The sequence below is a fragment of the Mustela nigripes genome, chromosome 14, assembly GCF_022355385.1.
Source record: "Mustela nigripes isolate SB6536 chromosome 14, MUSNIG.SB6536, whole genome shotgun sequence".
Lineage (NCBI taxonomy): Eukaryota > Metazoa > Chordata > Mammalia > Carnivora > Mustelidae > Mustela > Mustela nigripes.
The window spans coordinates 11,912,827-11,926,465 of record NC_081570.1 but is presented as its reverse complement, the minus strand read 5'-3'; the positions used below and the strand labels follow the sequence as shown (position 1 = coordinate 11,926,465).

Below are 13,639 nucleotides of genomic sequence, written 5' to 3'. Positions count from 1 at the left end.
GTCAACCCTCAGACCTGCAAGACGGCCCTGACTCAACACAGCAGCCTCACATAAACCCCAGGGCTCACCTGCGTCCTCCCCTCTTATGGGCTCAGGGCCTCCCCAGGCCACTCCCTTGTTAAGGAGGCTTCAACAGCTGCCCAGGTGTGGCTGATTTTCTCCATTGAGACTTGCTGGGGTCGGGGGGTGGCATGGAGGAGCAGGTGGGGTCCAAGCCCCGTGGCTCCTAATCAATCAGGCAACTAGTTCCTACAGATCCAGGGCCTCTGAGGCCGGCTGCTTAGGTCTCTGGCCTTGAACTAGGAGCAAGAGGGGCTCTGGGGAGCTCGGGCCGGGGGCAGGGGTGAGGGTAGGGGCAGGGGGCTGGGCAACCTGGCCATGACACCGCAGGACTAACTCGGCTGCAAGCTGCTGTCAGGAGCAAATATCTACAGAGGGTACATGGGGTTTCACGCAGGAGGGCAGCGCACAGCAGCATCGCCAGGCACCGGGACCTCAGCCCTTCCAGAAAATTCCCAAAGTGAGCCGGGCAAAGTAGCTGGATCAGTGGTCCTCGATGCATGGTGGTTGCAGAAAGGATCAGGAGGCTTGTTAACATTATAGACTCCTGGGCCTGGCCGGTCTGGGGTGTGGTCCAGGTGGTGGGGTGCTTCTTGTCCTCAGGGGTGGCAACAACTCCCAGAGGGGGCGGGGCAAGTATTGCTGGAATGAATGAGCCGAGGAGTCCCTGCTGAGCCGGGTTCAGCAGCTGCCTCCCATCGTCCCGGAGCTCACGGAGCAAAGGATGAAGGATGGCTCCCGCACCAGGGACCCGCCAGCTAACTCTAAAGCAGGGTTCATGACATGGTTTAAGTGAGGGTCTGTGGTTAAGTCTATCTGTTCTTGAATAGGTACCACGTTCACAGGGTCCCGAGTTCAAAGGGGGGTTTGCAACAGTGTCCCTCCTGCTCTATCTCTCACCCACCCAGTTCCTTCTGGAGGCAGTCAGGGGCATGGGTTTCTTCAGTGTCTTTCCAAATAAATGTGATGCTTGAGCAAGCAAACACCATGCTTATCCTCCCTCCTTATTTTTATGTAAGTGGCAGCAAATGCTACACAGTATCTATATCTTGCTGTTTGCATTTCATAGTACAACTTGGAGAGAAGTTCATCCTGGCAGCATGTGAAAAGCATCCTTATCCTTTTTTATGGCTGCTGGAGCCTCCCAACAGAGCCACACTGCGATGGGTAGAAATATTCATTTTCAGTCTTTGACACTGACACACGACGAGGTGGTGTGTAACCAGTGTGTAACGGCACAGGGGGCGTAAGCTGGTCCTGCGTGAAGTCTGCTCGGTCAGCCAGACTTGTTAAATTCAGGACAAAAAGTAGAAGTATCCCTCCCTGGAAGCATTAAGCATTCAACGTACCTGTTGGGGTGGCTTTACTTAGGAGGCTCTTGGAGATTATGGGTCAGCCGGGAAGACCCGAAAAGCCCTTCTGTTTGGGCTGAAAGTGGCAAATATTGAACAGGTGGGCCGTGCTCAGCACACGGCTCACACACACGCCAGCCGGAGGTGGGCCGGAGGGAGGGGGTGGTCGGGCTGGGAAGGGGTTGCTGAGGGCTGGGTTCTGGCTTCTGGAGCCAAACAGTCTGGGAGCTCTGTCCCCCTTGAGCTCGGACAGCCCTGCCTTGTGCAGGGTTCTGAGCGCACGTGGGGAGGACACTCTCAACCTGGGGGATGGAGACCCCTCTGGGCATGGATGGGATCTGGAGGGATCTAGAGTGGGTCTTGTTCCCTCTCCAAGGGGTTTCCTGTTCACCACTGAATCCCCAGCACCCATAAAAGAATCCTGAACATAATACATGCTCAATAAATTCTTGGGGTGCCCATGATGACATGACCCCGTGACCCTCAAAAAAATGCCTCTGTGGGCTTCCATCGGGCTCTCCAATCAAACTAAGAGCTTTGTGACCATGAGGCAAGTTTACTTAGACTCCCACAGGCCCGTATGCTCTCATTGTAGACAGTGCCCCTCAGCCGAGGACTGTAATTCAGTAAATTTTCCTCAGTTTTTGCACAATCAGCTCTGTGTACCTTAGCCCTATGCAATGTTATCTGTCCCTACATCTCAGTCTTTACTGATGGATTGATTTGAAGATTTATTTAAAGATTATTTTATGGGGGTGCCTGGGTGGCTCAGTGGGTTAAAGCCTCTGCTTTCGGCTCAGGTCATGATCCCAGGGTCCTGGGATCGAGCCCCACATCGGGCTCCCTGCTCAGCGGGGAGTCTGCTCCTCCCTCTGTCTCCTGCTCCCTCTGCTTGTGCTCTCTCTCTGGCAAATAAAAGAGTAAAATATTTTTTAAAAATAAAGATGATTTGTTTTAAAGAGAGAGCAGGGGGAGGGGCAGAGGAATAGGGAGAGAGAGTCACAAGCAGACTCCGTCCTGAGCGAGGAGCTTGACCCGGGGCCCGATCTCGTGACCCCAAGACCACGACCTGAGCCGGAACTAAGAACTGGTACTCAACTGACTGCACCACCCAGGGATCCCTTTATCTCAATTTTGTAAAAAGTTAAGTCTTGTCCCTTTCCTGCTAGGGTTTAGTGCAGGTGCAGCGCTTCAAGCTGTGGCAAAGGGATGCCTCTTCTTTCTGCTGCAGCTGGACACGGTGGTTCCTGACCTGTGGGAGGTGGACGAACAGCCCCTAAAAGACGTCAGGTTCCAACCCCTGGAACCTGTGACGTCTCACACAGGAAGTCTTTGCACAGGGGACCACGAGTCTTTGAGATGGGGAGATCATCCCAGATTTCTGAGTGGACCCTAAAAGCAGTGACAAGTGTCTTTATAAGAGAAGCCAAGGGAGCTTTGCCACACACAGAAAAGTAAGCAAGGTGACCCCAGCAGGTCCTGGAGGTTGCCGGCGGTCACCAGGAGCTGGGAGAGGTGAGGAGTGGACTCCTTCCGGAGCCCCCAGAGGGAACACAGCCCTGCCCGCCCCTTGATTTCAGCCCCCTTGAAACTGATTTTGGACTTCTGCCCTCCAGAAGGGAGAGAACAAATTTTGGTTGTTTCAAGACACCCGGTTTGTGGTAACTTGTTATGTACGGCAGCTACAGGCAAGTAACTGGTGACTGCCGGGGAGGGGAGGGGAGGCAGCTGGAAAGTTCTTGTTTCCCGGGGCGCTGTCCTAGGACGGTTCTGTCTGCTCTGCGGGGCTGGCAGCACTTCCAGAAGGTGCTTCCTTGCACTTGGGCTTCCCCAGTCCTTCACAGAGGCTCCTGCCCTGTGTGTGGGGAGTGGGTCCATGAGGCTCCCCTGCATCTGTCTTGATGCCAAGGCTGCTTCAGTCACCAGCTTGTCCCTCGGTCCATCGGCAGCTCCTGTAATCTAGCAAAACCTCTGGCTTCTGCATGCTGAGCCGGGTAGCTGTCCTGTCGGTCACATTCAGGGATAACCTCACACCAACGCCCCTCTGGGCACAGTCCACTTTCTGGTCCACAAAAATGGCTCCTGCATCTTTTGCTGCAGCAATCGTGAAGGGGAAGCTGCTGACTGTCTTCGGAGAAGCACGGTTTGACCCAGGTTTTTTGGATCCTTTTCTCTGTGGTCTGTGGACAGAGGCTTTGGAAGTCCACTCTTTCCACCATCACATGCTGTCCACGACCACACGGAAACAGTATCTCTGGGTGTTTTCTGAGCATCACAGACTCTATGGGGCCAAGGTCTGCTCTTCATTTTTAAAATCTGAAGGCAAGGGCGCCTGGGTGGCTCAGTGGGTTAAGCCTCTGCCTTCGGCTCAGGTCATGATCCCAGGGTCTTGGGATCCAGGCCCACATCGGACTCTCTGCTCGGCAGGGGGCCTGCTTCCTCCTCTCTCTCTGCCTGCCTCTCTGTCTACTTGTGGTCTCTGTCTGTCAAATAAATAAATAAATAAAATATTTTAAAAAAATAAAATAAAAGCTGAAGGCATCAGATTTCATTATCTATAGAGGAACCTAAGTCTCTGTGTCATGGCCATAAAAGAAACCAGACACAAGGCACACAGAGGGAGACAAGTGACTTCATCCCATAAACACCCCCCGCCCCCCGGCTCCTGCTATGGGCCACACCCAGCTCTAGGTAGCCTGGGGACAGCATCAAACAAGCTCCTTCGCGGGGCTTGGAATGGAAACCACACATGTGAGGGACACAGAGAATTCGCTGGTATCTGGATGGATCTCACAGGGCAGTCAAATCCTCACACTCATGCCCCGTCGTGTTCTAGCACTGGCCGTCTGTTGCCTTTTCCTCAAAGGACAGCATGAACAAGAATGCAATTCCCAGCCCCACCTTTCCCCTTGGAACTTTGTATGCATCCCTTTGGGGTCTCCCGAGACGTCCCAGGCGGACGTGACTGTCCCTGTCACACTGCCTGCTGAGGCGCTCGGAATCTGGTATGCTTCCTGTATATTTCTTTATCATGAAACACACAGCTGAGGTGTGTCTTTCACACATACATGTGAGCGTGAATCATCAGACAGGCGACTGTATGTCCCGGGATGCTCTCCCGGCTGGCTGCAGGGGAACCGACGTCAATGCAGCTTAGCGGAGAGATGGGCCGTATCCTCGGGGCTCAGCCCTCCTCCTGCCCCCCCACCCCCAAAGTCTCCGTGGGAACTTAGAATGAGCTGGGCTCAGATCACAGAAGATTTCACAGACCAAATATTGACCTGGGAGGAAAAGCCACACGTCGTAACACTGACATTCAACACATCCTGTAGCATCTTCCCGTTGGTAACATTCAATCTGACCATGACAACGAGGGAACATACGAATGATAGCAATGATAGTGTGACCTCCCTGACAAAAAGATTATACAGCTTTATTGCAGCCTCTCACAGCAGAAATGAGTTTGCAAGGATGGGTCTATCTTGGGATCTTCAGAGGGGGTGCCCAGGGGCTCCAGGGCATCGCGGAAGGGAGCAAGCCGCCGCGGGAGGGTAGCCACGCCCAGGGAGCTGACCTGTCCCCCAGAGCTCTTGCAATGCCACACTGCAGGGTCCCAGCACCTCTGGCTGGACCTGGGGGGGAGGGTACGCAGGGGATAGGCTCAGGGCACCATGTGCCACCACTTGAAGGAGAAGGGCTGCCGGCGCACGTTGGTGCCGCAGTGGACCTCCCCGTGCCGCACGTGGTAGGCGTAGAAGTCGTCGATGAAGGTGCAGTGCAGGCCCAGCGGCTCGAGCAGGGCGCGCACCTTCTCCTCCAGGCAGCAGCGGCCGTTGATGACAGGTCCGAAGGGCTTGGGGATGCCCAGGTGTCTGCCCAGCACCAGCATGTTCACCTGCAAAGGAGCGGGGTCCCAGCGCGGGGCCAACGGTGTGCAGCCCGCATCCCCCGCCCATGGGTCCCCTTTTCCTTCTGACCTTCCGCACTAGCAGCCCACTTCACAGATGGGGAAACAGAGGCCCAGACAGGTCAAGTGGGCCACCTCCAGCCGCCCTGCTGGTCTGGGCCTTATACCCAATTCTGTCGGACTCCAGCACCCATGATCTCACCGCTACCCTCTCCTTCCCCCTCTGCCACCTTCTGGCAAATTCTCTGTCCCTCCAGGCCCAACTCAAGTTGTACGGCCTCTGTGAAGCCTCCCGTGAGTTCCGAGTCAGTGCTCCTCCTCTGGGGTCCTCCCGCGGCTGCCAGCCCGACGCCTGGCCCATCGCAGGCTCTCAGTAAGTATCCGTTGACTGGACGAATAAAGGACTACCTTTTTGGTGTCACTCTCCGTGTATTATCGTTTAAGGTAATGACTGTTTCCTCCCTTATACTGGAGGTGAGCGGAGGAGGATTCTGGCTCTAGGCCCACATGGGTTTGCATCCCAGCCCATCTCCTCAACCGCTGTGTGACCTCAGGCAAGTCGCTTCACCTCTCTGAGCCTCATCAGCCAGATGAGCCCAAGGGGGTTTCCGTTGCTGTGACGCTCAGACGTCAGGCTCACGGAACAGGTGTGGGGTCTGTCTCTGGGGCTCAGGAGTCGGGGACGGGCGTCTCATTCTCTGTTATGGTCCAGACCCAGCCCCTGCTGTGAGTCTTGTACCCTGAATTTCTCGGCCTGTTCCACACCCACGACCCGACCTCCCACTGTGGGCTCCTGGGGTGAGTCACAGCTCGTGCTCAGGCTCCTTCCAGAGCCTCCAGCAGCCCAGGCACAGAGTAGCACCAATGACTTCATTCCCCATGCCTCATCCCCTGCTAGGTATCAGCCTTCTTTCCTGCCTGGGAAACCCGGAGGAGCTAACACCGAGAAACAAAATGCCTGGGGCCAAGGAATTGTAGTCAAGATGCCCCCTCCTGCTTTGTTTTAGCCACAGAACCTCTTCCAAATAAAATCCTGTGTGGTCCCTTGATGCCTAAAACAGAACAAATCCAAAATACCAGCTTTAAGACACCGTCTTGGAACCCCAGTGACCTAGGGAAACCAGTTTGACGTCCCTGTGCCGGGGAAGGGGGGCTCCTGGCTCCTCCCTGAACGTGACCTCCAGCCCCAGCAGGAGAGGGCGGCTGCAGGGCCCCAGCAGAACTGGGTGAGGTTTCTGCCTGGCCCTCGAGTATCCTTTGGAGAGACAGAGTCAGGGCACAGGGACTGTAACAATACAATAGATGTGGCTTTGAGATGGTGCTTGGCAGGGAGTGGGGCAGAAACGGCTAAGAGTTCTCACCAAAGGTGGGATCTCCCTCAAGTCCCCCCTTCACGGGACAGAATCCACCCAGCCTGGGCCATGCTAGCCTCGTGGCCTCAGAGAGGCCTTCCTGGACCATCTGAAATGGTGCCCCCCCCCCCCCCCTATCCCTTCCAAATGCGACCCGAGAGCCAAGCTCAGCCGCTTGTTCTGCCCACCGCCCACCCACGGTGCCCCGCACAGGGAAGTCCACAGCGGGCAGTGCCATGTGGTGAGGGCATGGGCTCTGCAGCCAGACCCGCAGCTTTGAGACCCAGCCCCGAATCCCATGCTGCCAGAGACCCGACTTCTCTGTGCCTCATCTTTGAGGTGGGAGCGTTGAGAGTCTTGGGCTCCCAGGGTGGTTGTGAGATGCCCAGAGCCACCCTGGGAACTGCCCACGGCCATGCAGACCCCCAAGCCGACAGCCAGCCCCCCACCCCGATCTGTGCCCAGGGTCTCTGACTTCAGGCCATTGGCAAAGGTGGGCTGACCCCGAAGACCACCTTCCTCACCATGTTTGGAAAATAGGCTTTGGCCTTGAGGGTCCCTTTGACCTCTTCCTGGAGCTTGAAGAGCTGGGGGATGTCGATGATGTCCCGCTCGGTCAGGCCCAGCTCCCGCTTCAGCAACTCCCGGTTCCAGTCGATGCAGCTCTAGGGGCGTGGCGGGGGGGGGTGCGGTGGGCAGGGTGGAGCCAACTGGCATGGGGGTCGGGTGGTGGGGACGGTGAGAAGGTGGAGGGTCTGGGTAGGGGTGATGGGGCATGACAGAGCCGCCACGGGGAAGGGGTGGGGACAGCTGTGGGGGAGGGCGGTCTGGAGCTGAGGCCTGGCCAAGGGAAGGACCAAGGACAGGGCCAGGAAGACAGTGATGGGCCCTTCCTTCTCTTTCCTCCTTCCCTCCCTCTGTTCTGCTCAGTCCCTCTGCCTCTGGCTTCTGCCTCGGTGTCCCCATCTTTACGGTCACTCTGTGTCTTTCTAGCACTTGGCTTCTCTCCTGCTAGTCCCTCTGTCTCTGAGAGTGTCCCCTGTCTTGCTGTGGCTCCAGCTTTCCTGACTGCTCTTCCTCTCTTTTCCACGCATCACCACTGTGTGTTCCCACAGTGGTGACTGACGTCTGTCTGTCCCACACACATTGACCTAAATCCCAAAGCCATTCACCAAGCTGACCCGCAGCCAGTGGGAGGCTCTGCCTTACGGCTCCCAGGGAGGGGAAGGCGGTGGGGTGGGTGGCTCAGTCCCCCTGGGCTGAGGCATCCCCTTGGGCTGGGCACCCAGGCCAGTACCTCCACATATGAATTATGTTCTTTCAGTTTCTTGTCTTTCAGAAGGTCCTTTATTTTCTGGTTTTTTCCTGTCATGAAGGAAAAGGAAAAAGAATGAAGATGAATTCAGAGGTTGATGTCCCTCTTCCCAGTAGGCACAGTGGGGACTCAGTTTTCCCATCTAGAAAATGGGGGCAGTTATAATTTCTAAGGTGCAGGTTTGTGGCGAGCATCGAGGAGGCAACGGCCTTTAATAAAGTATTTTATCAGTGTAAGTTCTCCTTCAAAGTGTTTCTCACTCCTTTAAAGTATTTCCAGAGGGATCCCAGCTCCCAAGAGGCAAACGGAGATCTAACCATGGTCCGATGCCACGCAACATGCTGTAGATATTAGATAAAAACTCCCATCCGCGGGGAGTTACCAACACTGACCCAGCGCATGTCTGCGACCTTTAGGATCCCCTTCTGTGCTCCAACGAGAAGGCTCTTTCTTTCCCTCCCTCCTTCCTTCCATTCAATCATCATTTGAGCCAGACTGAACTTTCCTCAAGTCCTCAAACACATTTCGTTTTCTCCTGCCTCTGTGCCTTTGCATTCACTGTTCCCTCTGTCTGAGATCTCTCTCTTCCTCTCCTCCCACTGCCTGCCCCACTGGGCGAACTCCTGCTCCTTCCTCGTGTTCCTGCTTGGTCTTTGCCTCCTTTAGGAAGCCTCCCTTGAACTCTTCCCAGATACTCCTAAAGTGCCTGTGTCACCATTGTTTCCTTGACTACTTTCCCAGGACTGTGAATGAGCACCTGCCCCCCAACCCCCGTGACAGTGGGCGCCACTCCGTCCTGTGCACACAGCATCCCTGGAGCTCAGCGTCGTGCCCAGGGCATAGGAGGTGCTCAGAGGAGAGCCGTTGCCCAAAGGCCCCCATCTGGCAGTGGGCGACCGCATGAAGGCAGAGAAAGGACCTTGGATGGAAGAATATCCTTTGCACATGCTCTTTGAGATTCCAGAACAAGGCAGAGCCAACTTACTTTTGACGCCTTCAAACAGCGCAGCTTCCCCGTGGCCCTTCTCCAGCTGCTCCTCGAACAGTCTGTAACAGGACCTGGGGCTGGCCAGGAGCAGCCTGAAGCCCTGGGGGCAGAAACACTGGGCTCAGAGGTCAGCTTTGCCCCTGGGGCTCCCAGAAGTGTCAGCGCAGACCTAGGCTGCCAGTCTCCTTTGTGGCCCCTCCTGGGATTGACGGGGAGCTGGTCACGCTTATAAGGCCAGGCCTCCCAAGCAGAGTGCAGACCAATGCTTGGGAGCCCAGGGAGCAGGCGTGTGGCTTCCTTCAGGCAGCCCCCCCAGACTGCGCACCTTCTTGTGTGCTGGGACGAAGCTCAGGAACTCATCCACGTGGCCCACGTACAGCCAGTCGGAGTACAGCCTCACCGGAGCCTGCACCTGCTGGGCGCTGAGGAAGTCCTGCACGGCCTGGTTCATCTCGTGGTTCTCCGTGCTGCCGACACAGGATGAGGGGAGCGTTGCAGGGTGCGAGGTGCAACGGGGGGCCTCTGAGGGCATGGAGGCTTGCCAAGGGGGTCGAGGTTCTCCTTCAGCTAGGGAAGGGACTCAGAAGCCTGGATAACTTTATTCTATCCTCAAACATCAGAGGAGTTTACCATTGGCCATTCCAGTTTTTTTGAGGGAAACTGAGACACCACGTCAGTCCAGTGAGTACGACCAGAGCCCGGCTTCCGAGAGCACTGCCCACTGGCTCAGTCCAGATGCTGGGGTTGTGGGTAAACATGGGGCTAACCTGTATTATCCACAGTGACAGGGAGAGCCAATCCGACCTCAGTGGGTAATCCCTTGTTAACCATGTAGCTCTGGGGACGTTCCTTTACCTCTGTGGCCTGCAGTTGTCTTCCTGCTCCGGCCTCCAAGGGCCTTCCTGATCTAGGCCTTTGCTCTTTCTCACTCAGTCTCTTCCAGCCACTCTGGCCTTCTTGAACACACCAGGTTCAGTCCTGTCACAGGGCCTTTGCACATGCTCTCTGAGATTCCAGGAACCCTCTACCACAGCTCTCCCCATGGCCATGTCCTTATTGTCATCAGGCCTTCCCTCATGAGCGAGGCCCTCCCTAGTCTCCCTATCAGTTCCCATTCCTCCTGTGTCCCTGTCTTTTTTGTATTCTTTGTTCTTTGAAATTATCTTACTTGTTTACCTTTGTGTCTTTCTTTCTTTTTTTTTTTTTTAAAGATTTTATTTATTTATTTGACAGACAGAGATCACAAGCAGGCAGAGAGGCAGGAGGAGAGAGAGAGGAGGAAGCAGGCTCCCTGCCGAGCAGAGAGCCCAATGCGGGACTCGATCCCAGGACCCCGAGATCATGACCCGAGCCAAAGGCAGTGGCCCAACCCACTGAGCCACCCAGGCGCCCCCCTTTGTGTCTTTCTTACTAGAATAGCAGCAAGGCCTTGTCTGTTAGGCTCATGGCTGCCTTCCTTCCTAGCACCTGCCTAGTGCCTGGCACACAGTAGGTGCTCAATAAGTGTTCACTGATGGAGAGAGTGTAAGTGGCAGCGCTTGCATTTGAGCTTGGGCCCGCCGGGCTCCTAAGCTTTATTCTTTGCTCTGTGTTTTATTCCTGTCTAAGTCCCTAAAGTTTGTTGAGGCTCTTGGATTGGGAGCATGTAGGGAAAGCTTCTGTTGTAGCCTCTGCTTTTCCATGACATGCCTGGGTCTCCCCCTCCTTGCTCCTCCCCCTGCCTTTAAAAAATTTTATTTATTTATCTGACAGAGAGAGGCACAGCAAGAGAGGAAACACAAGCAGGGGGAAGGGGAAGGAAGAAAACAGGCCTCCCGTGGAGCAGGGAGCCCGATGCGGGGCTCGATCCCAGGATCCTGGGATCATGACCTGAGCCGAAGGCCGACACCCAACGACTGAGCCTCCCAGGCGCCCCCTGCCCCTTCCCTTCTCACCTGGGGTAGCTGCTGCCCCCAAAGAGGATCCTGCCCAGAGGGTATTTCTTCTTCCCAACTGTGACTGGCGGGCTCACTTCCAGGTTTCCAAAGGAGTCGAAGGTAGAAGCCTCTCCGGTCGTGGTTTCGCGAGTCACGTAGCCAAAATCCGGACCCTGAGATGGGAGAAGCAATGGCCAAGCGTTAGAGAGCACGATCCCTGCATGAGGGCAGGGTGGGGGCCAGGTCACAGGCAGGATCCGGTAGTAAAGTCAGAGCTGGCACCGAGCGGGCACCGCTAGGATCTGCAGGACGCCACAGGAGCGCTGACTCAGGTGGTAAGAAAAGGGAGGAACACTTATGGGGTGCCCCATGCGTGCCTGCTGCTTTGTAAACCTTAACTCCGGCATTATAACAAATCTATGAAATATCATTTTTGTCCTCATTCTGCAGAGAAGAATGAAGGTCAGAGTGGTGGGTGACTTCTTCGGGCCCCACAGCCAGCTGGTGGAGGGATCTGAGCTGTGTCTCCAGCAAGCCCTCTAGGACCACACGGTGCTCCGTCCTGACTGGGCTGGAACCGGCTTCACCAAGGGGCTGTGATGTCCCTGCGTGGATCTTCATGGGAAGAATGGGTTGGTGACACATCTCACCCCCTCTGTGCGTTTCCTGTGGCTGGGGGAATGCAGCTAGTAGCTTAGAACAACACACATGGATTCTCTTTCGTCTACGGAGCTCAGAAGTCTGAAAGCACTCTCACTGGACTAATCCCAGGGGCCAGCTCCCTCTGGAGGCTCTGAGTCTGTTTCCTTGCTCTTTTAGCTTCTAGTGGCTGGTGGCCTCTTTTCTCAACTTCATGTCCTGTGTTTCCACCATCACATGCCTTCTCCCACTCTGCCTTCCCTCTTCCAAGGAGCACCATGATGGTACAGAGCCCGTCAGATAACTCAGGGGCACCTCCTCATCTTGGGGTCCCTGACTTAATCACACCTGCCAAGTCCTTTTGCCGCAAGAAAGCATCAGGTCCTGGGGATTAGGGCAAGGCCGTGTTTGAGGACACCACTCTGTCTACTGCACTAGCCCTAGCTTTCTACGAAAGGGGAATCATTCCCAATCCCTCTTCTCCCTTTGTCTCTCTCTCTCTCTCTCTCTTTTTTTTTTAAGATTTTATTTATTTATTTAACAGAGAGAGATCACAAGTAGGCAGAGAGGCAGGCAGAGAGAGAGGAGGAAGCAGGCTCCCTGCTGAGCAGAGAGCCCCACGTGGGACTCGATCCCAAGAGCCTGAGATCATGACCCGAGCCGAAGGCAGAGGCTTAACCCTCCGAGCCACCCAGGCGCCCCCTCCCTTTGTCTCTTAGCAGCGATACCAGCCTGACTCCCATGCCCACTCTGCCCTAGAAACTTCATGACCCCAACGCTGAGCCCAAAAGGCAGTGCCCACCAGCATCGGGGAGTCAGTTGGTCACACCCATGTCCTGTGCTTGGCCTTCCCGACACTGCACGCTCTTGGGTCCTCTCAGTCTCCTGTGTATGGGACAGGGAGTCCCCAGCCTAGTCCCTAGTCTTTGATTCCCTACAATTCTCTTCCTCTTGGTGCTGCCACCCAGTCTCACAGAACACTGACCACGTGCTGACAACCCCACGTGTCTCCCTCCTGTCTGCACATCCCCACTAACCCCAGACGGCCATCCGCTGCTTGCTTGACTTCCCACTTGGGCGTCCACCAAAAATCTCCCACTCGCCCCCGATGGACCAGTCGGCCCCTCTCCCCTCATCCCCCGTCCCTCCCACAGTCCTCCCCACCTCAGGGCAGGATGGCTGCTGTTAAAGCCTGCCGTCAGCTTGGGGTTCCCTCTCTCTCACAGGGGTCAGGGAATCCTGTTGGCTGGGCCCCTTCAAAGCATGTCCAGAATGTGGCCCCTTTTCATGCTCAAACCTGCAGGCCCATCGCCTCTCACCGGGTTACGGTGCCTGCTCCCTCCCCGCACCGCCTGCCCACAGGACCTGCCCCCTGCTCAGTCCCCTCCATCTCTCTGACAGTCTCTCCTTCCACCTTTCCCTCCCTTTTTTCCTCCACATCAATCCAGCTTTTATTGTATCTTTCAAACATCGCAAATGAGCCTGGAAAATCACCCGGCATCTTGCTATTTCTCTAGCTGGACAGCTTAGATCTGACTCGTTGGTCCACTGAACCGTTCCTTTTTCAGAAACGTAGACACCGTCCCCCAATTTCCCAATATCCTTATTTTTAACGCCTGTGGCTTGCTGGATCAAAGCTGCTGAGTTTGATGCAAGTTCAATGTCGTTTCCTTCAAGAATTAACTCATCTTTCTGGGCTCAACACCCGGCCTCATCCGAACCCTGCAGATGTATTTTTCACCCAAGAAATTTTGGATTTCAACAAGAGAACCATTCTCCTGAACAACAATGTCGATGGGGAAGTGAGTGTACCCAGACCTCGTTCCGGAAAGGGAGCCCAGGGGCCACGCCCTTGACCGTGCTCTGTACACAACTACAGATAGTACAGACAGGGCAAACGGTAGCCAGTTCTGGTCTAGTGCTCACCATTTGTCCACGTAGAGCCTCTTCTTCTTTGCAAGGAGACTGACTCCTACACTGATGTGATTGATGTCCCTCTGCAGGGCTCCCCTGGGTCCCTTCACAATAACAGTGAGTCCCTTCCCGAGTGATGTCAACATTTTCTGGAACATCCATGGTCCAAGGCTGAGAACGGTCTTTGTCCTCAGTA

At 55.4% G+C, this 13,639-nt stretch overlaps 1 protein-coding gene across 1 annotated transcript in view; it reads right to left on the bottom strand.

The window, feature by feature from the left end:
• Positions 1 to 4,824: 4,824 nt before the first annotated feature.
• Positions 4,825 to 13,639, bottom strand: part of PADI4 (peptidyl arginine deiminase 4) — a 37,399-nt gene continuing 28,584 nt past the window's right edge. Inside the window, exons 11-16 of the mRNA XM_059376396.1 lie at positions 10,909 to 11,063; positions 9,300 to 9,441; positions 8,972 to 9,074; positions 7,969 to 8,036; positions 7,196 to 7,336; positions 4,825 to 5,307 (exon numbers count right to left, since the gene is read on the bottom strand). Coding sequence (XP_059232379.1) covers positions 5,074 to 5,307; positions 7,196 to 7,336; positions 7,969 to 8,036; positions 8,972 to 9,074; positions 9,300 to 9,441; positions 10,909 to 11,063 — 843 coding nt within the window. The 3' untranslated portion in view covers positions 4,825 to 5,073. The remainder of the gene's footprint in view (positions 5,308 to 7,195; positions 7,337 to 7,968; positions 8,037 to 8,971; positions 9,075 to 9,299; positions 9,442 to 10,908; positions 11,064 to 13,639) is intronic.